Genomic DNA, 27,883 nt, shown 5'->3' with positions numbered 1-27,883 from the left:
CTTTCACGTTTCTCGAACTTTCTGTAGTTTTATGCTCGACCTATTTGGATTGAAACAGTGATACGTCCTGTGACTGTGGTCGTCTAGAATTGAGCATAGCTGGAATTTAGCAGGCTAACAGACGTGACTTATTAACATCTGACTGCATTTGGTGGCAAGGCACATTCAACATACTCGTGGACTGTTCCTTTGTAGAGCAAACAGAATAAGGCTACTTTGAAATACTGCTTTAAATAATCTAGAAGTACAGCATATGCAAATGTTGACCTATATGTTAATTAAGCGTGTCGATGATCACAGCTGCACATCTGATGAAATCTGGCCCTGATCCTGCTCTACGAGAAGAGATGGAAAAAAAAAAAAACAGGACAATGAAGAGGAAACAAGTGGGAGGGGGATTTAAAAACCTCTCTATGTTTGCTGACTGGACTCTTCCCTGTTCGTTCGCCTGCCCCACCCGTGCAGAGTGAGCAGCGACAATCCTTCCAACTCTTTACAGCTTTTTACAGGCTGTCTCAGACCGCTACGACCCCGTTAGAAAGGAAAGCTTGCACCTCCCAAGTGCCTGTTTTGTCAGACATGTTTGTTCCTTAATTCTGCTGTTTTTTTTTTACATTGGTGGCAACCATGCCCCACCTCTGTCACCACCTCAAGTCGTGTATGCTTAGAGAAAAATGGCAAGTCTGCTCTTTTGGTCTCCGTCTTTGTTTGTAAGCCAGTATAAAACACAAGCACATGGTTACATTTGAGCAATAAACACTTTTACTCATTTATTATACTCTTTTGTAACAAATCCGCCAAACTTTTCGAATCATTGGGTATGGCTTTGCTTGTTCTTATCGTAATCCTGCACAAGTATGTGCTCATTAATAGAGTAAAAGGTGCCTCTTTTTTCTCACGCATCTTATCTCTCTTTGCACTGAGTTCTGCCTTTTCATCGATTCCTTCATTCACCTTCACCCTCTGATCTATTTTTCCTTACTTATTTACCAGGTAAAGTGTTCATTCCAGCCAGTCTGAGACCAAGAGGTGATAAATGAGCAGAAGAGCGAGGGATAGGCAGTGGGCCGGGGCCGAATAGGAGAGTGAACAGCTGATGCGGAGCAGGAGAAGGCGGCTAACGGGAGTCTGAGAGTGGCTATAATGAGAACCAGGGGAGCTGGGTTGGGGGTGGACAAGAGCGTTGAAGGAGAGAAACAGGGAAGGGTGGAGAGATATATGAGGGAGAGAATTGCGACAGAGTGATAGAAAGTGAGGGTGAAGTGATAAATGGGCAAATGAAGGAGGATGAGGGTGGCTGGAGATTAAGGAGGAAAGAGGAGGCTGATGAAGGAGGAAAGGATGAAAAATGGGTGGCAGGGTGAGGCGCGTTCGCCGAACTGGTGACTGAGCTGAAAACGAAAGGCACAGATCTGTGTTTAAACAGGCCAGGCCTTAAATCCAGCACGAGTGCGCGCGCATATGGGAGTGTGTGCGAAAATGATTAGCAGTCATCTCAACCAGCGAAGCACTCAGGCATTCACTCATTATCTCTAAAAAGAGAGCAGCTCTGCTGAGTTAAGCCTTGGAGCTTTTTCTCTGTCTGACGTTTTGACTGAATTCAACTGGTTGTCGGGCACGGATAACACTACTTAATTGAACAGGAAGTCTGAAAGGAGATAATGAAGCCTTATCTTTAGCTAAGTAATTCTGATTAAATCCTCTGCTCCTTCACATAAAACCCTTGATGAAGCGGTAACTGAATAAGTGGGAAGGTTACTCTACAACTCAAGGTTTTCCATGAGTGTCGAGTGTGGAAGTAATAACGATTTCCCCCATTTTCTGATAAACTATTCCTTTTCCATTTTGAGGAGGAGGTTTTTTTTTCTACATTATCTTTGAGGTTCCAAATCCAAAGAAGAGTGTGTAACCGACAATCTGCTCTCTTGCTTCTTTGCGTTGGCAAAGACGCAAACCTTTAAAACAGGCATACAAATGTCCAGTTTCCAGGGTCCAAAAACGCTCTGTATTTCCCTAAAATAGCCGGGCTATTTGGACTATTTTCAGTGGTGGATTAATACACGTTTGATGTGGTACTGAGTTCTTGCAGCAGCAGCAGGATGCTGTGGGAATTGCTCAGAATAAATGACAGCCTACGTCTGTTATATTGCAGAAACTTGTCACTCTGGTACCTTAATATAGGCTTTTATCGAACAATAAAGCTCTCTGGCACAGAGGGAAACACAGTACATACCAACAGGATTTGACTATGATATATATACTGATATGTTGGTGGGATTCCTTGCTGGTTTGGGGTAAATAAAATAATCTCTTTCTTTATAAAATACCTTTTATACAGGGCGTCGTCACATGCAGCTTGATGAGCCCGAATCATCATTTTTAGGGGTTGACCTAAAATATATTGCGAACCACTTTTGGTTGTAAGAGAAAAACGTCAGGCAGCATTGCAGGTAAGGCATCAGACAGCTGTCGAATATGCTTTTGTCGTTTTAAGAGTATTGTTTCTTTCTTTTAATTTGGATAAATCTCATCTAGTGTCATATATAAATATACTATTGTTCTATATATTTTGTTTTATCACACATCTGGTCCATCGAGGTGGTACACATGGTTGGCAGGTTGGCTGACCAAAATTACCAAAAGCCTCTTTAGCTACTTTACATCTGCATTCGGCCCATTTTTCTCCAAAAAAGTTTCCAAAAAAGTTGAGTTGCTGTGTAAAAAAAAGCATTCTTGAACCCATGTAGTGATTTCCATGACAGAATCACGACTATTTTGAACAAAGTGTCACCTGAGGGCATGAATTTCGCAGGTACCGAATTTATTTTGTCACTTGGCCACTGATGTGTCTCCAGATTCCCAGAATCTTTACAACCTTACAATTTTACATCGGGGAACGTTATTCTGAAATTGCTCCAGTTTCAAGATGCAGTCTTCTGCACATTTCTTAACCTCTGCCCATCTTTACTTCTTAGAGACTCTGCCTCTCTCAGGAGCTCTTTTTATACCAAATCATGTTACTGACCTGTTAGCATTTAGCATAATTAGGTGCTGAAAAGTCCCAACTTTTCGAGATGTCTTGCTCATATCAAATTCAAGATGAGCTTATATCTAGTAAAATGTCTTACTTTCAACATTCAATATGTTTTTTTTAATGTTTGGTTGTAAATAAAATGTTAGTTTAAGAAATTTGCAAATCATTGCATTCTGTTTTCATGATCATTTTACATAGCGTCCCAACTTTTTTCGAATTGTGTTCACACTTACAATGTACAGTCACACAGGGGTTTCGAGACATGATTTAGCCACACAGCTAAGTGCGTTATCGCTGGGCCTCCACTTCCTGGTATTCCTGTTGGTGGTCTGCCAAACCACAAAGGAAACCCAGCCAAACTCAGCCCACAGTATGCATTATATTAGGGATGATGCCACATATATATTCCCTCCACATCCTGCTGCAAAATACAGACAGCATATGGTGCTCAATATTCAGTGATGAACAGTGAAGCCCAGTGTGATTCTAAATCCAGCCATGCTACTCATCTAAAAAGTTTTCACTGATGCGTGCCTCTGGGTTTCAAAGCTGGAAGTTGTTTTTATTCATTTGATGTGGATTAGAGACTGCTGGCCAATCCTCAAACTCTTCCTTGTTCATAGCTGCATTCGATCATTGTCACCAACCCAAAATGTGGTAGGTGCAAAGAGCGAGCCAGGTTTTTCTCCCTGAACGCATACACGGGTTGGAAGTGCCAGATAGTGTGGCGAGAGAAGAGAGGCATCATTTAGTTGATGACAAAAAGAAAGAGAGAGAGATCAAGGCAGGAGACAGAACTCATCGTGCAATACTTGTGATCCAACAATAAAATCATACCATAAAAGATCAGGATTTTCAGGGATTCAAGCAATCACAATAGGAGGAGCACCAAACAGGAATGTGCTTATAAGAGAAACACCGACACATAGAGACAGGGAGAGACATGAGCTGCTACACAGAGGGCTGTAATAAAGACAGAAAGGAGGTAATGCAGATGGACAGATAGAAAAAGAGAGAGTCCTTGGTTTAAAACAGAGCTTAGCTTGTTTTGTTGTGTGCTGACTGGTACCTGGACCAGTGAAACTTGCGTGGCAGCCAAAGTTTCCGCCATCTCTGCGATCCATATGTGAAGTTGACATTCATGTTTGATGATCAACTCCAGGGATTCCATGCCAATAATAAGAGGAGTAACCAAAATGTACGAATCAAGCAGTTCTCGTCAAGAAGAAATTGACCAACAGCCATTTATGTCTCCTGTCTGTATCGTCTGGAAAACCAGTTTTGGTTGCAACAAAAGAAAAGTTTTATTCTGCTTGGAGCCGGTGATTCTGCAAGTTCAGGGTTGTCTACGTTGTAAATGTAGAGTTCTCCATTGTGTCAAGAAGATTTCTGTCGTGGTTTATCCGCTCTTCAGGATTTTTTTTCTGAGGAAGGCTTTCTGTTGGTCTCAGGGTCTGAAAAAAACACTGTTATTGTAATTTAAGGGAGACAAAGGGCAGTGACATTTCAGAGATGGTATGGACAGAGAGCAAAAGCTAAATAAAATCCACAGTCAACATCTCTCTCCCTGTTCCCTATTGATTGTTCATCCCATCCATGCCTCTACCAAGCTTTCCACTTTAGCATTTGAAAAAACAGTTTGTAGAGTAACCACTCAAAATAAATATTCATTATTTGAACAACGACTCCTGACTTTTAAGAAATGTAATCATATCACACGCCCTTATGCTTCAAATAACATCAAGTTACCGCTGTAGCTAGTAGCCCAACATGCTATATTTCACATTCCCTGCTTCATAATCCAAAAACGGGCATTTCAAGCTTTGAAACTGGGAGTTGCTCGAACATTTGACCATTTTTCTAATAATACCTTAAGTATGCTAGTAAAACTAGCAAGTAAACTGCTAGTAAAACTAACATACTTGAGCAAGTAAAACATACTTATGGTATGCTAGCTTTACCTGCCAGAGGACATCTTTGTTTATATTTTTAAAGGAGTTCCACAAATGACTTTTTCCCAGCTGTGGTCTTAGGCTTTGCATGTTTCACTTATTTGTACACTATGAGGATTCTACAGCCTGACAATAGTGAAGCATTCTTCTGTTTTTGTTTCATGAGAAATGACTGGGTGCGTGGTAGTAATGCGCTAAAACAAGATGGCCGCAGAAACTATTAGATTATTTATTAATCTAACAACTCCAATGAAATTTTTACAAAATCATCACACCTCTATACAAAATACAGTCCATTCTTTACACTTGTTAAAAAAAGATATTTGGTTTTTGAACTATTGACGCAGGGGGTACCTGCTCTAACTATGGACAATATCAACATTTCAAGTATGGAGGACTCATATAGGTATACAAGCAATGCAGAGGTATGAGGCATGATGTGAGCTTCTTATTGACGGTAGTCAGTCGGAATTCCCCACCTGTCCTGAGGTCTTAGGTTGGTTATTGCAGAAGGCGATGCAGGGTTGGTCTTAGACATTGCTGCGCAGTAACCCCCCTTGTGGATGCTCAGGAGTACTGCATTCCGAGGAGTTCTTGGCTTTGTCCTTGTTGTTGTTGGGCTCATTGTCTTTGATGATGTCATACTGACGACAAAACAGGGCGATCACTCCTGAGAGACGGATGGATCAAACATTAATACAATCCCAAATACAACTTCAAATCAGATACATTTGGGTTGGTATTTGAACTTTATTTCATTGCAGACATTATGAACCCTAGATAAAACTCTAGACGCCATGTTTTGTTTCTTTGATTACATTTTTATGTTAAGTTCCATCCATTTTCACATTTCAGGCCTGAAACTCATTCATAAAAAGGTGGAATGGTGAAACTTTAACAACTTTGTAATGTTGCCCATCCTTCTTGAAACACCTAAAAGCCACTCTAGAATTGACGATACCAAGCAATGAAGCTTTTTCAAAAGTTATTTTGTCCCATTCTTCCTGAATAGACATCTTAAAGTGATAGTTCGGAGTAGATTCACCCTAACAAAGTATATGCTATATTCTACATGATTTTTTATGAATTTTTATGTTGTAGAGTTGTGAATTTATTTTATCAATGGAGAAATTGAGCAGCCTTGCTTTGTTGTCTACAGTAGTAGATCAACCCTCATCTTACTTTGAAGCTCCCAGATCAAGGAAGTGACGTCGACGCAGCTTTAGCAGCAGAGAAGCTATTAGGCTTGTGTTGATAATAATAAACTCCTGGACTATGTACAAACTTCCAAATGCATCGTTTTGTGAGTACAGACCATATTTGTACTACTGTAGGAGTTTGGTGTCATGGCATATGATTTTAGTGTGGTAATTTTGGAGATACTGCCAGGGTCCATTAGCGCTTGTACTAAGCTATTCGGGATAACTCAGTAACTCGGCTGATGTTCAGCCAAGATCGAAAAAACTTCGGGTGGGCTACTTGGCTGGATGTCACGGTTCAAATGACCCCAGGGTGAATCTACTCCGAACTATCACTTTAAGTTGTACCAGAGTACGAGGTCATTTTCAGCTAATTTTTTATTTAAAACATCTTTGGACATTTGAACAAAAAAACAAAACCTCCTCAGCACTTTTATCTCTATGTAGTTTTCTATTATGTCGGATGCCTCTAAAAAATACGTTGCCTAACAGCAAATTTAAATGATTCAATATTTCTAATGTCTATCTCTATTGATGGGGATTTTTTTTCACCGTCGTTTCTTTTATTTAATGTTAACATACCATACCCCTTCTGATAAAGACGGGTTCCAGAAGTCTGAGTTGAGGTTATTTTGTCAAATGCGCTTTCAAACATCGAGAGCGAATCGTGAGTCTCAACTTCCAACATGTAGGACAGCTCTTCGATAACTCAGCAAACATCATCGACTCACGTGAGCCATATAACGTACCAAAATCTTCAGAATATGCAAGTACATGGACACTAAGTGGAAACTGTTTCATTCATTGCGTTGATCTGACACGGAGCAAGACTTCTTGTCAATATCAGCTGGTGGATGGTAGATATCTACTCCTGATGTGTCAATAAGGCTGATAAAGTGAGCTGGGACAGAAACGAGAAGAGTGTGAAATGGGCGGATGGAGATGGGGAATTGAATTTGACACTGAGACTGCCTTATGGAGCCTGCCTTGAGTCAAAGAGATTAAAACCACGGCAGAGGAGTTATAGATGCGAGAGCAGATAGAGCGCAAGCTCAGAGAAATGAGAAAGGGAATAATTCATGATGGTGGAGGAGCATGCGGTGGGTTGAATCCAAGCCCAAAACGGCTTCAGCATTTGTGCTTATGTCAGCCTCTGCTCATCTGATCATAGCAGTAACAAAGGGCAAGATGGAATATCTCCCTGTGAAATCCCCCGGCACGCCCTGTAGGCCCAATTAAAAGCTGAAAAACACGACTCGCCTCGTTCACTTTACATTTTTTTTCACTATCCTGTTTTCTGCTCAGTTTTTCCCTCATTTATCTTAATGCTCCAACTTTATCTCTCTTTGAATCTCTCCTCAGCCTCTCACTCCACTTACTGGTAAATGGCAAGGGAGAGCTACTGTAGTTATCTTTCTGTGTTGTATATACCATATAAAGTATTTAGGCCATGTTTGTATCACATTGCACTTCATGAAGTAGGTTAAGGAGGAATATTTATAGTTGCATCCATCTCTGAAACAGGGCTGAGATTTACCAAAGGATGTATTAGTCTTACAGCTTAAACAACACACAGACATGAAGTGCATAAACCTTGTTGATCCCTGACTTTTTCTATGATGAAAGCAGCAGGTTAAAGCTTCCTCGTATTCCACTACATATCCCAGCCTCCACATCTGTAATAAAGTAAATCTCAGCACAGACACTCGTGTTTCTGAAAGAATGTGCCATAAAGATTTTAATTTTGGATTTCCATCACCTTTAATTTAGACATTCAAGTTCCTCCCAGCATGACGGTCTAATTAGGGGAACTCTCCTATTCTGATGTGTTTAGACGTGATAGAACTAAGCCTTCTCAAATATCCTCCAACAGCAGGCCCGCTTACTTGTGATGTTCCTCAAGGCTCCACCTTTAGGCCCCCTTTTTTTTCACCATGTATTCAACCGGGTTTTGCAGGAAAAAGCTAAATAGTCACAAAAACATAATCTATTGATTCATGCCCACAGATGTGATTTTCATCTTTTTTTTTTTTTGCTACCAGAAACAAAAACAAGGAACACAGAATCACCACATTTTGTGAGATAGTCACAAAATGACTGAGCAACAACGTTTGCATTTGGAGGCCGAAGAGATTAGGGTATGGAACAACACAGCGATTGTCAAGTTGAACAACCACGCTTGATTCTCATCCCAGCCACTGGTGTTTTAAAGCAACTTTACTTTAAAAGATCTTTTTAGGATTCAGTCACTGTTTCCTTGCGCTTTTAACTGTTGTTTGGTTGTTGTTTCACACACTGAAAACTACGTGGTGAAGCTTAGCCATTACATTATAAGTGGTTAAGGTTAGGAAAACATCAAGGCTAAAACAGATTGTAATGTATAGCATCAAAATATCCTTTTCCAGCAGGACTGATATATCGTGTTGAACACTACTACAATACATTACCTTTAAAGTTGTGCTGGTTGGCTTGACAATCACAGATTTTGTGTTCTATAGCACCCATAAAAAGTCTTCTGATTTGTGACGATTTCACGCTTTTCCATGAAGACGTGCTTTTATATTGCCCAAGGGGTTCATTGTTGATAGTACTAAAAAGAAAAAAAAGTTTTCTCTTATCAAGCTTAAGAGCCACTTCAACTTGTGCTTGAATAAAATCAAACTTTCTTGATTTTAAAGGCCATGTTAAGCAAATTTGGAGATCCCTTGGAAACAGGTTACATGTGTTAAAACAACAGTTGCTTTAAACACAAAGAGCTAAGGCCGATCGCTATATTCTGATTAATTGTGAAGTGAAGTTAGACCCAAACAAATTTCTAATGCTTCTCTGTTCAGGATTCTTAAGGTTGGTCAAGAAATCAGAGCCCCATAATGCAGTGGAGGGGGTATTTAAAGCAAGTAATAGGCAACCCTAACACTGTGATGTTATAAATAGGCATGCTACTGTGAATTAGCCTTAAACTAGCCAAGGTGTAGATATGAGAGTGTTCAGACAGATGTAAGGGAGCTAGGTTATGGAGGCCCTTTAAAGGTAAGAGACAGTATCTTGAAATCAATACTGTTTTTGACAAGAATAAGTTGAAGTTGATGGAGAAGCTTGAGAGGAAGGCCAAAATTAGAGGATTGAATTCAAGTTATCAATACAGGAAATAATTAGGGCCTGAGGATGGCAGTGCTTTTAGGTGAAAGCCACACATGAGGATGATTAATAATGCAAAGATGGAAGACCAAACTACATTATCTCTATGTGCCTCAAGGATAATGTGCTGTCAAGAATGACCCGCGTTTAACCTTGAGGGAAAGAACAATGGAATTGTCAATAGTCAGCAGTAATCTGTCAAGTTTAGCAAGATGTGTTTGCTTTAAGGGGAATCTCAATCTTAGCAATATTTAGTTCTACAAAAACCTGAATATGATGAACAATCAGCAGTCAGAAAGAGAAGAAGGTGGAAGACAGGAGGGAGTCGCGGATGTCACATAGAGCAGGATGTCGTCTGCATAGCGGTGAAATTGGACACTAAATATATGTCAAAGAGTAAAAAAATAATCGATCGCAAAAGAACCTGAACAGATCACTGAGAGTAACATGTGGATTGTGATCTGGAATTTTACTGTTGAACAGATGGGGTGTGGTGCAAAATACATGTTCTGAATTAAGTAAGAGGGGTGTCAATAATTCCAATAGAAGGTATTCTCTGAAGAAGGATGTGAAATTGTGTTAAAGGCTGCACTTTGATCAAGGACCAATTTAGAGTTAAAATCCCAGAGTCAGCAGCCACCAAGAGGTCATTATAGTGATTTTAAGCATAATATGTCTTTCAACTTTAGAGACAAATATTGAAAATTATGCAGATTGTTGGGTCGGCATCAGGTTTCTTGAGTATGGGTTACTGAATCTGTTTAAAGTGATGAGAAAACATTTCCAGGAGCTAGGGAGGGATGTGTGATAAACGTGCTAAGGACAAGGCTTCAACCAAGTAACTTTGTAAAGGATCTTTCTGGCTATGTTTTCATTGTGGTTTTTAATTTGCATTCAAAAGATGTGAATAAAAAAAAGGGTAACTGAAAAACTTCCATTGATGCACAAAAAAAGTTCACTCACTTGAGGTGGTTTTTGCCTGTTTCCAAGGATACTCGATGCTCATTAGGTGACGTGAAAACACTGGCAAAAAAACTGACCACGATAAAAATGCCTCACCCGCTGTTTCTTTTCTCATCAAAAAGTAAACTCAAGTGATTGACCCGCATCTTCCCAGATATGATCCAAGATAGTCCCTGAGATAAAAGTAGCTCCTGAAGAATTCTTAATTTACCTTTTGTGGGGACCTCCATCACAGTTGTTGTTTTCTTCCTCAAAGTTAGGAGAACTACTTCTTCTACTGAATTACAACGCAGCCTAGTTTATTTGCAGTCGATGGGAAAGTATAACGTTCACATTTGTTTTCATTTTTCACAGTTTTTCAAAGATCACCTCAGATTTGCTTTGTAAATGGAAACCCAACTACTGGCAGGTAAAAGGTTTATATTTTTAAATGAGGATTGAGCAATCAAAGGCATATGTAGGTTTAAAACTAAAGGATGAAGAGGCTGAGGGAACAGAGAATCTGAGCGAGGAGAACTTCAAGCTGCATTTCTTTGAAGAGGTCGGTTGGATGGTGGTGGCGGAGATTGATGTTTTGCAAAACAGGGCTCTGTCTTAACCTACTAAGTATGTACAATATGTGGTTTTAGCAGAGAAAAGAACATCTTTACAGCAGTGAATGTGATCATCCTACATACAGAAGACATATAACATAGACATTCCAAACAGTGGTTTAAGGATTTGATGTGTGATTAGTAATGGGTGATCAGACAATTCCCGTTTGGACCATGATCTGCTTCTCCATAAGAAATTGTGGAATATGACTCAAGATTGTCATATGATATTTTGACTAATTAGCCAATCCCTCACTGAGTATACTCAAAACATCCTCAAAGCCCTGCAAAAATACTAAATACTCATCAAAAAATCAATAAAAGAGCTTATTTGCTCCCAAGGCTGTGGCTGCATATAAAGCCTGCGGTTATAAATGTACAGTGCTGAAAAGGAATTTTACCTGCCCACATGATGAGCACCACCACAATGATGATGAGTTCTCCAGCCCTCAGCTGGGCACCCTGACCAACCTCCTCCATCGTCACCTCGTCTGGAGAGAGAGCACACACACGCACGCACGCAAACACGTACGGAGAGTCAACAAAGTCCAGTTCATTGGCCGGGGAATGAATGTAAATTTGCCATTGCTCTGAAACCCTGCAGCGAATGATCAGAGAATCAAACGGTGTGTGACATGAGGGTGCAGAGGCCGCGTGGTGTAAATTCCCCTCTCTGGTCAGTGTAATTAAAGCTAAGTGAGAGCAGAGGTCTGCAGAGACTGTAAGAGCTGAATCCCTATCCCATCGCTCACTGGGATTCTCTTGCTGACAGCATGCTGGCAGCTGCAGCACAACACCAATCACAGGCTTAAAGGCTCGAACACAGTCTGCACTACAGCCCCTTACTCTCTGTTGCCATCAGAAAGCTTAGCAGTACCTAACATATCCCCCTGGTTCAACTGTACTGCTCATCTCAAAAAAGGTCTGCATCCCCTGGCTTTGTGCATCATTCAGCTAAAACAGAAGAAAGAAGCCATTGTCACTGTTTCATCTCTGCTTGCGTCTCGACGTGATGTGAATGTCCTCAAAGGAATCACTGACCACACACTGGTTGAAACAAGTTGGTCTTAAAGGTACACTGGACTACATATACAGCATTTCTACTGCTGTTAATGAAGCTGTCACAGACAAAAAAAACTCAATATGATCAAATATGTTATAAAATGCAGATTGCTGATTGTATAAGATGGCATTATATTTGGTTTCATTGTTGCATTACAAAGTAAATAAAACCCAAATTCATTAAGCAGGCTTTAAAATGAATGTTCTCATAGATACCGACAGTGTTCATTATGACTGACCTTTCTGATGGTAGGTCTGACTTGGTTTAACCACTAACTCCAAAACCTTAGCTGAGCTATTTCTTGTATTTTCAAAAGATCCCAGACTGATACGACTCGTCTGATTTAATATCTTACCTCTGGCACTGGGAGTATAAAGATAACTTTGTTTTTATAGCACAAAGCAAAATCCTTCTACTCTTAGTCTGCCATTGCCTTTTACATCACAATTGGCAGTGATGGCAACTGGCTGGAAAGGCCTTGGCCTCTGTGGCCTTCAGTGAGATACATGTGACTTCAGTTCAGGCTTTTCAACCTGATCCCGAAAAGCAGCGTCAGTGGTGAAGACTGGAATTGTATTTCGAGTCTCCAGTGTCTGTGGAGCAGCTGCGTTTCAAAGCAAAGGATAGAGTTGAACATGTGGAGCTGTGCCCCTTTGTCATCAGCTGTTCAAGGTAAACATCTGGCGTCCAAATCATCTGGAGACAAGACCGATAAAGTACCGAAAAAAGGATCGGCATCAGTTAGACGATACTATATACAATAAAAAATCCAAAAAATATGAAAATAAAAGAATTAAAGCTACCATAGCCCCGCTGCATTGTCCTGTACAATGTAACAAAAACATGCTAATATAGTCACCTGAGGGGGGCTTTCACTTTTTAATGCAAAGACTACCGTTAAATTCAAGTCCAAATTGTTTATTTGTGATGTTATCGTGGTTCACCTTTGTGCACGGAATATCTTCGTTAAGTTCTACTGTGGCAAACTGAGGGCTCTCTGACTGACCCCAAATGCTTTGTGCACTTAGAAAAAACTTTGAGAATTTTTTAAAGAATCTAAATAGTTCAGGATTTTAAATGAAAATTATTAGTAGGATAGTTAGAGAATATCAAGGCCTACAGATCTCATTAGTCGGTTAATATAAGTTGAGAGGTAACTTTTCCATAAGTCCGAAGTCCTCAGGACACAGCTTTGCCTGGATGAGTTCAAGGTAACGAGCTCCATTTCTCTATGGTCCAGTCTCCTGTTACCACGGTGATCCCTCTGAGCTAAACCATGAAGCCTCAGGCTTGACAGAAGGGGTGGTGGGTTTACTCACTAAACGGCTAGTAATAACAGATTACATATTTCTATCGGGAGGGCACACTTCTGCCTCTACCACTGTAGACATGAAGCTGTACGCTGAGGTCCACAGATACCAGCAGAGCAGATGAATGCAATGTGGGTGTGAAGTCCCCATGTCAGCCTTGAGGACATCAGGTATAGAGTGTAGATGGCTGACATCAAGCCTCTGAAGACACGGTATATAGTCAGGGAGGGGCTTATGGGATTGCTGGTGGTACGGATAAACTCCACCGTAAGTTTTATATCAGTTCAATGTATTTCCATACACACAATGACTATTTGTCTCTACATGGAGATTCATGTGGTGATGAAAGCCTTTACATCCATTTTCTATACCCCGCTGAATCCGTCGGCCGGGTTGCAGGGGGGCTGGAGCGGGCACCAGTCCATCACAGGGCCACACAGAGACAAATAAGACAAATGACCACACACGCACTCCTGAGGACTATGTAAGAGACACCAATTAACCTACATGTTTTTGGACGGTGGGATGAAGCTGTACCCAGACAGAACCCACACATACACAGGGAGAACATGCAAACTCCACACAGCTGGGAGTTGAACCTGGAACCTTCTTGCTGTGAAGCGACAGTGCTAACCACCACACCACCGTGCAGCCCGAAAGCCTTTACATAACGGTAGTAATTTGACTTCTTTCATAAAGCCCCAACCGTCACCAAATTGGCGAGGGATTACAGTGGATAGAAATTCAACATGGAGTCACGTTAAAAAATGCCACCTTAAACTTTTAGGAGGCAGTGTTGACTTCTTTGGGCTCAGAGGCATCAGGGTTAGACCATCAAACAGTGGAAACGTGTATTGTGCTCAGAGCAATCGCAATTAAAGATCTTCTTTTGGAAGAAATGGAAGCTATGTGTTCAAGAAAAAAGATGAAAAGGACTGTTATCCGCAAGAAGTCCAAAAAACAAGCTCTATGAGTGGAACCAAAGCAACTGCTCATTTTGGTCTATGCATAAAACAAAATCAAGCCAAAACTCTACTACGGCTGAACATGGAAGAATAACAAGCTGTGTGGAATCCTCCATACTGTATTTAAATGAGTTCAACAGTGTAACTGAGGTAGCCTGCTGCTACAGAGCAACACAGTACTCAGCAGACCAATTAAATGTTTAAACAGCTCCAACGATAAGGAGCCTGGTAAAATTTTATTGCTACAAAAGACGGATTTACAAAATGTTCATATTTTTCAGTTTCCCGTAAGATGTTACAACCAACTTAAAGACATGACGCCTCAACTGATGTTTTTACCACGTTATGAAAGCTTAAGTGCAAAAAGGTGACCTGATAGATAGGCTGACACAAACACAGAACAGAGACATGCTGTGTGTGGGGCTGTATTTCAGATATAAATACAAAGTTGTGTCAGGCTGATTAATACCCGCTTAGCAGAGGGAGGAGAGCAGTAATGGCCTGGAGATTTAATCAGGACAGCTAATGAATGCTTCCACCAACACACACAAAATAAATCCATCTAAGTCGAAACCCCTCAACATCGAGACAAATCGCCCCTCTAAACACCTGCTTCACACGCGCAGACATACACAACAACACATAGCGACAGTAACAAAGACCTTCGTGCAGTTAGGATTCTTTAAAAGTCTAATAACCGAGCAGCAGCAATTGACTATAAGCTTATGCTCACAACAAAAAAGCAATTCTTCAACCGTGTTTTAGTAACCTTAGCCTTGGCCAAGGCTTGGATTTATTAAGCTGCATTAACTTTATTATCAATCTAACTACAGATGATACAACCCTGCAACACCTGCTGCTTCTGTGGGCAAGATGAGCTACTGCAGGCCAGAGCTGGTCTTGATGAAAAAGTTAGCCAAAAATTCGAGTGATGAATTTGCCCTCATTATCGTTGTAAACTGGGAGAAAATGACCTGTTCGTGTACACTATAAGTGAAAATTTACAGGATTGTTGAAGGTCCTGATATCAAAGCAATGCCAAGAACTCGCAGCAATGTAATGCCGCCTGTTGTGAATTCTGAAAAACATAGCACATGCACGCACCGCAAAGACCACATCCGCCTGTCAAACTGCTAAAGTTGGTTTCTGATTTCTTTCCCCTTAAGTGCCAAATCATATTCAACTCCTGAGTTGGAGCTAAACTTAAAAAAACAACAGACAGTAGCTACAGTGTAGGACTGGAAGAACAAAGGCAACATATATGTTCACTGATGCTCCCAACGTTGCTGCCATCCAACTGCCTCCCCCAGAATGAGCTTGTGATGACAACAACACAAAGGAACGGCATTACACGGTCTCCTGCAGGCCATGTTGGACCGATATCTGATTATCAAGGTTCTCTAGGATAACCAAGCGAGTTAATTATTTTCTAACAGGACGGTGGACGCCAGCCCCACCCAGCAGCACAGAGAGTGAGGCGCCAGCTGTTTTACAGACAGAAAGATTTCTCAGTCTTGAGTTGTTCGTGTCCGCTTCGAAGCCTCCATGGGAGACTGGTGAACATTTGTTTCTGTAAAGGGAGACTTAGCTGTACCCGTTCTTGTAGCCCCGGCCAAAGCATCCCCAATGAAAATTAGTGTGTGATCGCAAACCAAACACTTTCCCAATGCACTAAAAAGCCAAGCATTAGCAGGGTTTTCGAGTAGCTTAAAATGGGTTTTAATTACACAAGATTGACATTTTTTTTAATATAAGTATAGTAACACTCTTCAACATGTTCCACTGCATTAGGGCCCTTGACAAGCTTCTCGATGTTGGTGTCTCTAGGGAATACACTGCACTGCCCCCATAAGTCCTCTGTTTCCTCTCTTATCGCCTTACAGCTGATGAGCCTTTCAGCATTTTGCTGGTTCCCTCTGAAGCAGCTGCATTTGGCAGCGGAACTGGGTCGGACATGATAAAATTTGGAAGAATTGCAAGCTGCTCCAGATAACAGCAGCCTCTGTGTGTGTCTGAATGAGAGCAATGCTCTTGTATGAGAGGTGGGGAGGGGTGCTCAAAGAGATTTCTGTGTTCTGTACCCATTGTGTATGTCCTGGAGAAGCATTAACAGAATATTAGTGCGCTACTGTTATTGTCTGTGGAGGAAAAGCTGATATTAAAATCTGTGTACCTGTATGTGTAGACTTGTGGGTGCCCGCAGGGGGGAAATGTTTGTTTACGCCATCTGCATCCCCATGAGGATGCACGATTGCTTCTCTCTCTGTTTGATTTCACACTGATGTTTGTGTGCTCTCTCATGCATTGCATTTTAATCTTCCTCTTATACACTATGTGTGTGTTAGTAGTATGTGCTCTTCTTGTAAAAACTACGTCACACTGGATATTGATACAAGTGTAAGATGTATGTTTGAATTATTGTCTCACATAAACTATCGGAGGGCTGTGGGTAAAGTAAGAGCACAAGGACAACTTCGGCCATAAAACTCGATCCATTTTTATGTCCAACCAAAAACAAAACGTCAACGCTCACCTCTTACATATCACTCCGCCAGTCTTAAGCATCACTCACATTACCTGCACGTAAAGTGCGCCATATCATATAGTTCCAGATGACACTTAAACAGCAAAATATAATATTTTTAAATGTAGAAACAATTAGTTAAATTATGTGGACTCAAAATAATGAACAATGCAAAATAAGGCAATCTGCTGAATATGTATTCACACCAAAATAAATCTCCTCTTACACAAGTTTTCACATGGAACCCAGAGAAACACTCACTTGCATACAGTAAAGTATTTAAGCAGAGACAGAAGCGCAAAAAAAATAAAATTTGTTTTTAAAAATCAAGAGAAATTCCTTGATGAAAAAAAAAGAACTCACCAGGACTCTTGGATGCCATCTTTTCAGACTCTTTTGGCGTTCTGAAGAGCACAGGCTGACTGGGGGGGCTGCTGCCTCCCATGCTAATGCTCTGAACGTGGACGATGTACTCGGTGTCCTCATCCAAATCCCACAATGCACAGGAGCGCGTGGTGGTGTTCACCTCCTGGATGAATCTCAGCATGCGCACATCCTTCTTCTGCAGCCGCGCAAAGAAAAGACGAGCGGCAGAAGAGAAATCCTCATTGCAGTTGGTTCGATTTGACCTTTTTCCCACTAAACATATAACAACATTCTGGGGGACCCACTTATTACAGGTATTTGTCACAAAGTAACGGCATATATGTATATCTTTGCCGTAAATTGTAATCTCACAACAGTTGGCTCCCTCGAGACAAATACTTTCTTCTGCCTTATAAGTAAATATTGGAGATTTTTTAGTGGCAAAGTCCATTTTCCCTTTTTAAGAGCTCAATTTGTACTAATGTCTTGGTTGACATTTGAGAAAAAAAGCTTAAACAAAGCCAGCTGGGTCCCCCCCTTAATGCAATTAAGCTAAAAGAAAGAGAGTGCTTTTCTGGTCATGTATAGTCTACTAGAAATGCACATTATTTTTCTGCTTGCTCAGGTCAATTGGCCTCTGCGAGATTTAAGATTAAAGCATCTTGAGGGCACTTCTATTTATCACACATTTAAAGAAGAGAATTTCTAAAACTAACTAAACTTTGTGTGTATAAAAAAGTTTTTTTTGTATATTTCATGTAAATCAGGGGTTTTCAAAGTTTGACACTGAACAAGAACTCTTTGGAACTATCTAAAATATGCCAAATTAGTAGGGCTGGGCGAGTTAACTCGTTATTAACTCTTTAATTATTTAACGTCAATAAATATTTTATCGCGCATTAACGCAGGTTTTGTTATTTATTTTAATATTGTAAAAGTTTGTTGCTCACAGGCTTTTATTTTGAAAAAGTCTGTTGCCGTCTGCTGCGGAACCGGAAAAGAAAGTAATCGGCGGATCCACCAAACATGGAGAAGGGTACGGAACTTTTACTCGGCCATTTTCATTTTAAAGTTCTTCCAGACGGCGGAGTCGACAGAACCAAAGTCATCTGTAAACACTGCCAAGTTGAATTGTCTTCTCAGCGTAGTAGTTCCAGTCTAAAATATCACTTAAAGGCAAAACACACAACTGATAGCAGCAAGTCATTCAAGGAAACAGACAGTGGAGCGAGGCTTCTACATAAAAACTACAGAAAGATGCTGATGTTAAAAGTGTTTGCACAACAAATGTTATGGCACTTTCATTCATATGGCAGCACATTTAAAATAAAGCTAAATGCTAAAAGCTATACGCTACTTTTGAATTCATTTTTGGATTTTGTGTACAAATGCAATTAATCGTGATTAATCAGGGAAATCATGTGATTAATTAGATAAAAATTCCTAATCGTTGCCCAGCCCTACAAATGAGCTTTTAGCAGTTCTCGCTTGTAATGTACACATGGACGTATGGACAACTACCCCTGATTAATTTGGTGCAGACGGAAACTTGAAAGCCAGCAAGCAAGTTAACGAATCACGAGGAGCATCTTTTCTAATTATTTTATAGTGAGAGGGCATTTTTTTCAGCACGAATATCAAGAATAATAAGATTCTCTGATTGGTAAATCCCACATAGAAGGTGCACAGCGTGCTCAGAGGTACCTGTTGGGTGATGGCGAATCCGATGACGGGGTCTCCCTCCGAGATTTCCCACGTCACCACTGCAGAGTTGGCCTCGAGCTCTCTGATGGTCACATTGAGCGGCGCCGACAGCAGAGAGTCTGACACACACACACATGCATGGCCAAAGGAAACAAATAAAACCATATATAGCTCATAAATATTCTCGCCTCACACCTTGTGATGGATACATTAGATGCTTCAATGGAAAGCTCAACACGCATCCCCCCCACCATCACTCTTTCTCTTTGAACTCAGTGTCCTCTTGCTCTCTCAGCCCACCTTCACTGAGATCTTCTCTCCACCTCCCACAAATGAATCTTTCTCCTTTCATTAATACCAGGCCCAATTAACCAAACACCAGCTACCGGTGCTTCCCTTGAGAGTCAGCTTCTCATTATCTCTTTGTTTCCCTCTCGTATATATTTTTTTCACCTTTACCATCTTCTCTATCTCTCTCACACACACACACACACACGCATCTCGTTAAAGTGTGACTCAGGCGGTCATATTTCTGCCGCCGCCAATTGATTTGAACATTTCTGCTAAAAGGAATGAATAATCCATTTATCAGTGTGTAATGCATTGTTGATGAGTGGATAAACTGTGATGGATTGCATCACTGTTCCGCTTAACTTGTTTTATTTTCTAATTGCAAAAAGAGTACAAAATGGAGTGTGTGTGTGTGTGTGTGTGTTTGGGTGTGAGACAGAGAAGAGCTTGTGTGTGAGACCAACTCAAGGTCTTCTATGAACAGAGTCAGAGCTGTATTTCCCATGAGCCTGACTTGACAGAGTAACGTCAGAGTCAGACCTTGACATTGTTCTTGAACACACACGTGGCTGCTAATGTACATGTGCACACACCAAAGGACACGCACGCACACACACACACACACACGGGACTAGCATTCAATTGTCCATTTATCTGTGCTATAAATACTCAAGATGGACAAGCACATGCACGATTTCCAGTTCATCAAGTTTATTTTCTTCCTTAAGTCTCCCCCTAACGCACCGATTTCTCCATAAAAATTTGCAGAAAAAAGCTTTACACACTTTATCCAGTCCCTCTGACACCTCTTGTTGGCATTAAATATAAAACATATTCCCTCGAACAAACATAAAAACTTTCAGCCATCTCCTCAGTAGGAATGCTCTAGCATTTGTCGACGGTTGGTTTGTATGTCTGTTTACTGCTCTCATCAGTAAGCAGCTAGCAAATTAGCATAAAGAGCAATTATAACATATAATATATAATATTAATAATAATATAATAATGAGCAATTACAGGAGGAGGACAAGACAGCAATAAAATGGTGAAAATTGGTCTTAATGCAGTTTGTCTATCCAGTGGTTGGACATGCAACACAAAATAAGCTTTAAAATTGCTGCTCCGTATTTGGTGAATGCTTAGCTAGGCAACTGTTAGCGATAGGGTTGCCAACTCCCTGAAAAATAAATAAGGGACACCTCATTAGAAGGGCCGGCCGAAACCGATTGCCTTCACCCTTCCTAGCCTGGTGAATTTTTTAGCCCCTTTTTTTGTGAGTGAAACAATTTTTTAACTATTTGACTCGAACCTGAATTGAATTAGATGCATATTTTTGAGTGACATGAACACCTGGAAAACTAATTATTATCCAGCAATTCACTTTAATATAAAATAACAAAATTAACTGAATAAAATAAGTATCTTTCTTAAAGGAGAAGTTCGGTTTTTTTTAACCTGGACCTGTGTCTTTATTTCACCAATACTTTAAGACGAATGAATGTAAAAATGTTTTTCCCCCTGTTTGAGTAAAAGTACTATTGCACTGTTAGCTCATAGTTGCCGTGTTGTTGTTATTTTGTAGCAGAGTGGTGCAAAAAGTCTACATGTCTGTTCATCATTAAGTGGTTTCAGAGTTACATGGTTCTGTAAAAGCATTCAGAAAACTTTTACTTGTAGTTGAGTAAGATTTGACCATGAGTATCAATACTTTGACTCAAGTATTGGAGTTGAGTACTTTGTCTCCCACTGCTTAAAGTAGTGTCGGCGTCTGCGTAACTGCCATGTATGCTGCTTTGTTGTCTTCCGCTATCTTCTCCGCCAGCGCAGTACCTCCTCGACCAATGGGATGAGCGTATTCTCGTGTGTGAATATGCTGTCAGCTCATTGGTCAGTCACCGAGCAGGACAGGGCCTGGGAAAAAGTTTACCGTACATTTTCATATAAAGCCCCCTGTTATCAATTTCCATTGGCATGATACTGACTATTTTTAGATTCTCACAGTAATACGGGACAAACTGCGTCCCTTTTCAGCTCAATACGGGACGGGTGCTGTTGTTTCTAAATACGGGACGATTCCGTTTTTCGAGGGACGGTTGGCAACCCTAGTTAGCGAACAAGTTTCCCAACTGACGGGTGCAGCTGTGTTACTGTGTTAGCTCAATTCTACTGCACCTTAGTGGCTAAAACACTTTGGGTCAAATTAATTGCTTTTAGGATGCTATTATGAGATGAATGAGAAATTCAGCCTTTTACGTATATACTGTAATGCTGGGCTAGAGGTGGATGAGTGTGCCAGGGACCACTGCCCCTGCCAGGGTTTATGCAGGGCTTGATCAGGGGCTCCCCTGGAGCCAGGGGCCGGGTCTTTCAGCTTATCACATACCCATGGCCCAGTTAGGGCAACTTTAGGATGATGCACTGTCAACGACTGCTTAAGAACAAGGGAGTTCAGTATTTCTTCAATTAGTTTCTTTCTGCAACAACACAGTTTTGAAAAAACGCTGCAACAACGGACAGGGTGTCCCGCTCATCTGAGGAACACTACAGCTCCACATCTGGGCAGAAGGTAATGTCCAACGACAGATCGACAGTGAGTACAGTCACAAGCACAATTGAGTCGAGCTACGGTAACAACCACGTTGTACTATTTAACTTGAACACCATCCTTGCCCCAGCAAGTTGACGCGAACTGTAGTCTTAATTAGCTGCTTTTCAATTTCTTACACATTTGGCTGTCTGAAAAAATAAATATGTGAATGAGAGCAGCTTTACTTACACTTTACTTTTTTTTTTTTACAAAATATGCAAAAAGATGCAACGCCGGAGCAACGCACCAAAGCCTATTTGATCTCAGACCCACATGTTTTCATACATTTTAAAAGTCCGGCTTTGGTCAGACTAACGCAATCATCAGCATTCTTTTTTTCTTATGTGATGCCAGACTCAAAATTTTTTAAGGGGGTTTGTTTCCAGTGAAGTTTTGTAGCAAAATGATTCAGCTGTGTGAAGCTAAAAAAAAAAATCTATCCTGAAATTTGCTGAAAAAGGGTCAAAAAGTTAAATTGTCAAGTATTACAATGCTTCACTTTGGTCTCAGAGGGGTAATACCCTGGCTGAGGCAAAAATTAACTGGTGTAAAGATCCACAATATACTTTTGCTCAAACCACTATAAGTTTATGAGGTCAGATTTTTTTTTAGACGCCAAAAACTCACTCTTCTCCTGTCCCACTTTTGAGCAGCTGCTGGCTTGTCTCGCCTGTCAGCCCCTCTGAAGGCAGTCTGCTGCAGGTAAGACACAGGCTGCTCGTACCTTTACACGAATCCTCTTTGAACGCTTTTACTTTGGATATGTGTGTATGTGTTTGCAATCTGATTATGCAACATTGTTTTTACTGTCTGTGTTTACCTGCCATGATTACCAGCAGAAACTGCTGCCTGACACCTTTTTTTTTTGGAAAACACATTGTCAGCCCTTTGAAATATTGAGCTCCCAGCCTCAGACCTGCTCAGACAATAACTGTATTGCAAGAAGAATGCAATCTCACTGGAATCACTGGAATACAGCCTAAAAGAAACAAGTCTCCATATGCTTTACATCCACTGAGCATTTCTTTGGTTGAAATGAGAAATTAATGTCTGGGCTTTACGGCATTAACAAGTTTGTAATTGTTTTTCTGTGCCATGACTGCATATATACCCCCTTCTCATCAAACATAAAGCTATTGCACATGCAAATCGAAGCTTAATTGGATATTTTATGCTTGTGCATTACACCGCTCCCTTTACGATGTCCTACAAGCATCTTGTTGGCAGCATACGGCCTGTGTAGAGGGAATGCGCGTGATGTCATCAGTCATGTGACTGTACTCCTGGTTACAAAGTGTTTGATGGCTGGAGATTTTTTGACTGGAAAACACGAAACATACGTCTGGATTAATGAGGAGCTGTTGTGCAGCTGACTGTACCATCAATTTCAATTCAATTCAGTTTTATTTATATCGCGTCAAATTACAACAAATGTCATCTCAAGACACTTCAACAATACAGTCCAATTCGAGCCAATTGGAGTTCAATTCATTGTGATTATAATCCAATCAAATCCGATTAATTAAATTCAAAATGAGTCCAATTAAGACATACAGAGCCAATTTCCTAGCTAAGGAAACCAACAGATTGCACCGCAGCTTCTCTTCAGTCCAATCTCCCGTCCTGAGCGTGCCTGAGGCGAACGTGGAAAGGAACGACTCCCTTTTAACAGGAAGAAACCTCTGGCAGAACCACTCAGGAAGGGCGGCCTCGACCAGCTGGGGGGTTTTTCAGAAAAAAATGTGGGTTTTCTTTTTCACAAAATTCTCAAAAGCAAAGAGAAGAGAACCAAAAGGATTTCTGACAGAGACAACTGCGATCCAGGCGCAGACACGTGGATTTGCAACAAACACTTTGTGTTCAACGTGTTGTGATTTTTGAGTAAAAACAATCAATATCATTACGATGGTATTTTTTACAACATAATAAAAACTGGAGACACTATAATCGATTTAGCATCTCTCGTTTATGTTTTTGAATTTGATGGAGAAAAACGTGGAACAACACTCCTTTTGGCCTGTAATTTGGACGAGGGTTCGATGTTAGCTAGTAAGGATAACCTTAGAGGTAGCCTAGCAAGCCAGACCCGTACAGCAAAAAGCAGTACATAGCCCCGGAGCAAATTCCATTTGCGGCCGCTAGGGGCGTCTAGATTTCTAGGCTACCTTAGAGGAACAATAACAAGTCATTTCTGTAAGGGAAATTTGTACACAAAGTGACTTGAAATACAAAGTTTGCTCCAAATCTGTTCAAATTAAGTTTATTATTGACGATTAGATGGATGGTTAAATCACACTCCTAATCTGCCTTTATAACCCCCTACTTCAAAAGTCAAATACCATGAGGGGCGGCCGTGGCTCAGTGGTTAGAGTCGGTCGTCCAATAACCGGAAGGTTGGCGGGTTTGATTCCCACTCTCGCTACTCAAAAAACTGACCCCTGGAGGGGTGTCCGTCCACCTCCTTGTCACAGCTGGGGTGCCCTTGAGCAAGGCACCGTCCCCCCAATGCTCCCTGGGCGCTGCGAACGGCTGCCCACCGCTCCAAGGTTGGCATCTGTCTCATGAGTGTGTGTGAGTGTGTGAGCATGTGCATGTGTGTGTCAACAGGTGCCAACCTGGATGGGTTCAAAGCAGAGGTCAAATTTCATGTGTATGCATGACAAATAAAGCTGATCTTAATCTGATAAAGTGGGAAAAAGCTTGAGAATTGCAGAATTTTTGCAGCACAGAAATTAGGTACATATGAACATGAGGATATCTGTCCAAATGTTAATGTTCATGATCCACAGATAAATTGGCAGGTTGCAAAGATCCCAATCGAGGCCAATTGGTTCATTCATTTCGTGCTCACTGGGTGCATTTCTCCTTTTCTCATTGTGGTGATCAATAAACTCTGAGCGGCTTCTGAAGGCCCTGTGTGCAGCGTGCACCCAAACACTGTGTGATCCATTGCTGTGACTCCCCGTTTGACTAGATGTTTTCTCACTGTTTATCTACCGGCGCTCACACAGAAACATTCCAACACCAGCGAGGGATTCCCATCCATTCTGAAGTCGTTTGCTGCCAAACGAGCCAAAAAAAGATGGCTGCAGAATTACAGAGCTCTCCCTGAAAAAACTACACTCATCTCCAGCCTCAAGAAAAGCCAAACAAAGGAAATCTCTGCAGGCTCAGATAAAGAGCACACAATCTTATCAACAAGAGTGGGGCTTTTCAGACACCTCTCTGTCATCTCTTAGCTTATCATCAGGACACAATGGAACCAAGATCTTACACCTGAAATGAAGTTTCTTCTTGAATGTAACCTGATCCAACCTGTGCGATATGCTCTGATATTGGGGCTTAAAATAGGTGTAACTCATTCTTGTTTTCTAGCCTTTCAGAGCACTGATGGATGGTGAAGCTGGGGAGCACACTTAAACCCTTGGGGGAAAACAAAAGGTCATTTTACCTAATTGATAACAATCTTGTTGCCAAAAAAAAAAGAAGATGCAGATTGTGAAACCAGAGTTTTCTAGCCCACTAAGATGATTTCAAATGTCTTGTTTTGGCCAGACATCAGAAAAAAAGTGACATATGTTCTTATTTAAAAGGCCAGAAAGTGTTAATCGTGATAAACTCCTGAGTTTCATCAACCTGAGCGGAGTTTGATCTTCTTTTAGCGCACAATCTGGGCATTTCACTTGAGCCACAACGTGTCAAAAAATCCCATTCATTTCTAGAATTGCTCCCAAAACTGGGGTGAAAGTCCAATCTTAATGCAGTATCAGATTATTTTGTGTCAGCCATTTTTTTTGGCATTACAAAGCTCACTGTTTACCAGCTCGTGCAAGTGTGTTAATGCAGATGAAAGCACAGACACGCAGCGCACGTCCAGGTTTCACGTCAGTTTCCAAAGGCATGATCTCCGTTAAAACGCACAGCACACATGACATCAGACGGCTGTGGTCATAAAACTACACAACGGCATGTGTCTGACAAGCGCGTACACCCCCTCCCCTGGTTGTTTACCTGCGATCATCGCTCATCAACCTGTGGTACAACTCACCGGCACGGACGGAGGACACCGAGAGCAAGCCCAGCAGGAGCAGCAGCACCGCCGCAGACGAGCCTGGTTTAGCCATCCTCCTGCTAATTCTAGAGAGGCTTCACATCCTGCGCGGCCCATTTATGTCATCGCATTTAAAGCGAGGAAAACGAGCATCCCTGTTGGGGGTACCGGAGAATGGACTTGTTGTGCCGGGAGACGAGGCTCTCTGGAACTTAGAGGCTGCAGCAGCAGAGGCGCAACAACAGCCAAAGGAAGAGGAGGAGGAGGATGAGGAGGAGGAGGAGGAGGTGGTGGGGGCGTTCAGAGGAGAGCGGAGTGACTGGGTGGAGGCTGCTGCTCGATGCCGTGCCCTGTTACCGATGGAACCTGAGCGGAAGGCGCTCAGACCACCGGCTGCTGGTTGGAGAGGTTGTTACTTCGAGGAGAGCGCAGCGTAAGAGGCGTGCGCAAGTGCTGCAGAGTGCAACGTGCCGCCACGCTTTGTGACTGACTCTCTTTCTCTCTCAGACAAACACTCACACACGCGAACACCTGCAGCAGTCTGAACATCTGAATATCAGTCATCCGGATCCAACCACAAAGATGCCGATATCATCACTTCATTGATAAGCTTTGTAAACATTTTGACACATTTTCTGTATCCTGGCGTTACCTGGCGTAAGCACCCCACCTTTTTTTTAATCAGTATTGTCATTATGAATATATTTGAGTTATGGAGAGTCTGTTTAAACCTTTCTGTCTTGTCACCTCTTTTCTGACAGCACTGGCTCAATTGACTCTGGAAATATACATATTAATGAGCTGTTAAGCCATTTTTTGGTCAACATTCTTGGTGTGTTTTCCAATGACTTTTTTCAAAGGTTTATGTTCAAGATTTGCTTGGATCATTGATCAAGCAAGACTGTAAAACAAAGTTATAAGTAAAGATGCTTTATTGTGCTTTCCAAAAAAAAAAAAAAAAAAAAAAAGGCAGGCTACCTGTCCAGGTCTCGAGCCTTCCCATCATTCCTTTATGAATTGTGAAGAAAGGTTTTTAGCGTGTCACCAAACTCTGCTCACTTTCTGAAGCAAATCAAATCAAATCAAATTTATTTATATAGCACATTTCATGTACAAACAGTTCAAAGTGCTTTACATAAAATAAAAGCATTGCAGCAGGGAGTGGAAGAAGCATTAAAAATACATAAAAGAATATAAAGAGAAACAAATAAAATCATTTAAATTAATTTAAAAACAGGCAACAGTCTAGATAAGTTAAAAGATATTTCATGCATAGACACATGAGAAAAGAAATGTTTTTAACCTGGATTTAAAGATGTCTCCATTTGGTGAAAGTTTAATCTCCTCTGGCAGTTTGTTCCACTTGTTTGCAGCATAACAGCTAAATGCTGCTTCTCCATGTTTAGTCTGGACTCTGGACTGGACCAGCTGACCTGAGTCCTTGGATCTAAGAGCTCTGCTGGCTTTATATTCTCTGAACATATCACAGATTGTAAACCATCAGCAGGCTTTTAAAATCTATTCTGTGACTGACTGGAAGCCAGAGTAAAGATTTTAAAGCTGCTGTGATGTGTTCAGATCTCTTAGTCCGGGTTAAAACTCCAGCAGCAGCGTTCTGGATGAGCTGCAGATGTTTAATGCTCTTTTTGGGAAGTCCAGTTAAAAGAACATTACAGTGATGGAGTCTACTGGAGATGAATGCATGGATGAGTTTCTCCTGGTCTGTTTGGGAGAGGAAACCTTTAATTCTGTTGATGTTTCTGAGGTGGTAAAAAGCTGCCTTGGTGACAGCTTTGATGTGGCTGCTGAAAGTCAGATCTGAGTCTATCAACACTCCGAGGTTACCAACTTAGTCAGTGATTGTAAGCAGACCATATAGTTTCGTCATCATGCTTATCTCTCCATATAACATGTAGTTTGTGTATGTGTTTGTATGTCGAAAAACATTTATTTTACAATCTAGGGTTCAGAAATGGAAGATGGCAACATTTCATTCGGCAGTCATTTTGTGTAGGCCAGTGGCTACAATGAGATTTACGCTGCGTAGTGCACAGCGATATATAAAACCATGATTCTGTAACATGTAGACCCTAGCGTGCACTTTTAACCTCTAACCCTTAAACATTTGCAGGTGGGACCAAAA

At 41.2% G+C, this 27,883-nt stretch overlaps 1 protein-coding gene across 3 annotated transcripts; it reads right to left on the bottom strand.

Annotated features, from left to right (window-relative positions):
• Positions 1-98: 98 nt before the first annotated feature.
• fndc5b (fibronectin type III domain containing 5b) lies at positions 99-26,236 on the bottom strand. 3 transcript variants are annotated; one of them, XM_075450091.1, is made up of 6 exons: positions 25,738-26,236; positions 18,812-18,930; positions 17,105-17,303; positions 11,281-11,370; positions 5,466-5,656; positions 99-4,500 (listed from the first exon to the last, which is right to left on the bottom strand). In XM_075450091.1, the coding sequence occupies exons 1-5, from the start codon at positions 25,811-25,813 to the stop codon at positions 5,517-5,519; spliced, it is 624 nt and encodes a 207-aa protein (XP_075306206.1). In that variant the 5' UTR covers positions 25,814-26,236; the 3' UTR covers positions 99-4,500; positions 5,466-5,516. The 3 variants fall into 3 exon arrangements, with proteins under 3 accessions (XP_075306206.1, XP_075306205.1, XP_075306207.1); XM_075450090.1 differs by having other exon boundaries at positions 99-4,488; XM_075450092.1 differs by lacking the exon at positions 11,281-11,370 and having other exon boundaries at positions 99-4,488.
• Between the last annotated feature and the right edge of the window lie 1,647 nt (positions 26,237-27,883).

This window comes from Odontesthes bonariensis, chromosome 18 (genome assembly GCF_027942865.1).
Source record: "Odontesthes bonariensis isolate fOdoBon6 chromosome 18, fOdoBon6.hap1, whole genome shotgun sequence".
Lineage (NCBI taxonomy): Eukaryota > Metazoa > Chordata > Actinopteri > Atheriniformes > Atherinopsidae > Odontesthes > Odontesthes bonariensis.
This window is presented reverse-complemented; position numbering and strand designations above follow the sequence as displayed.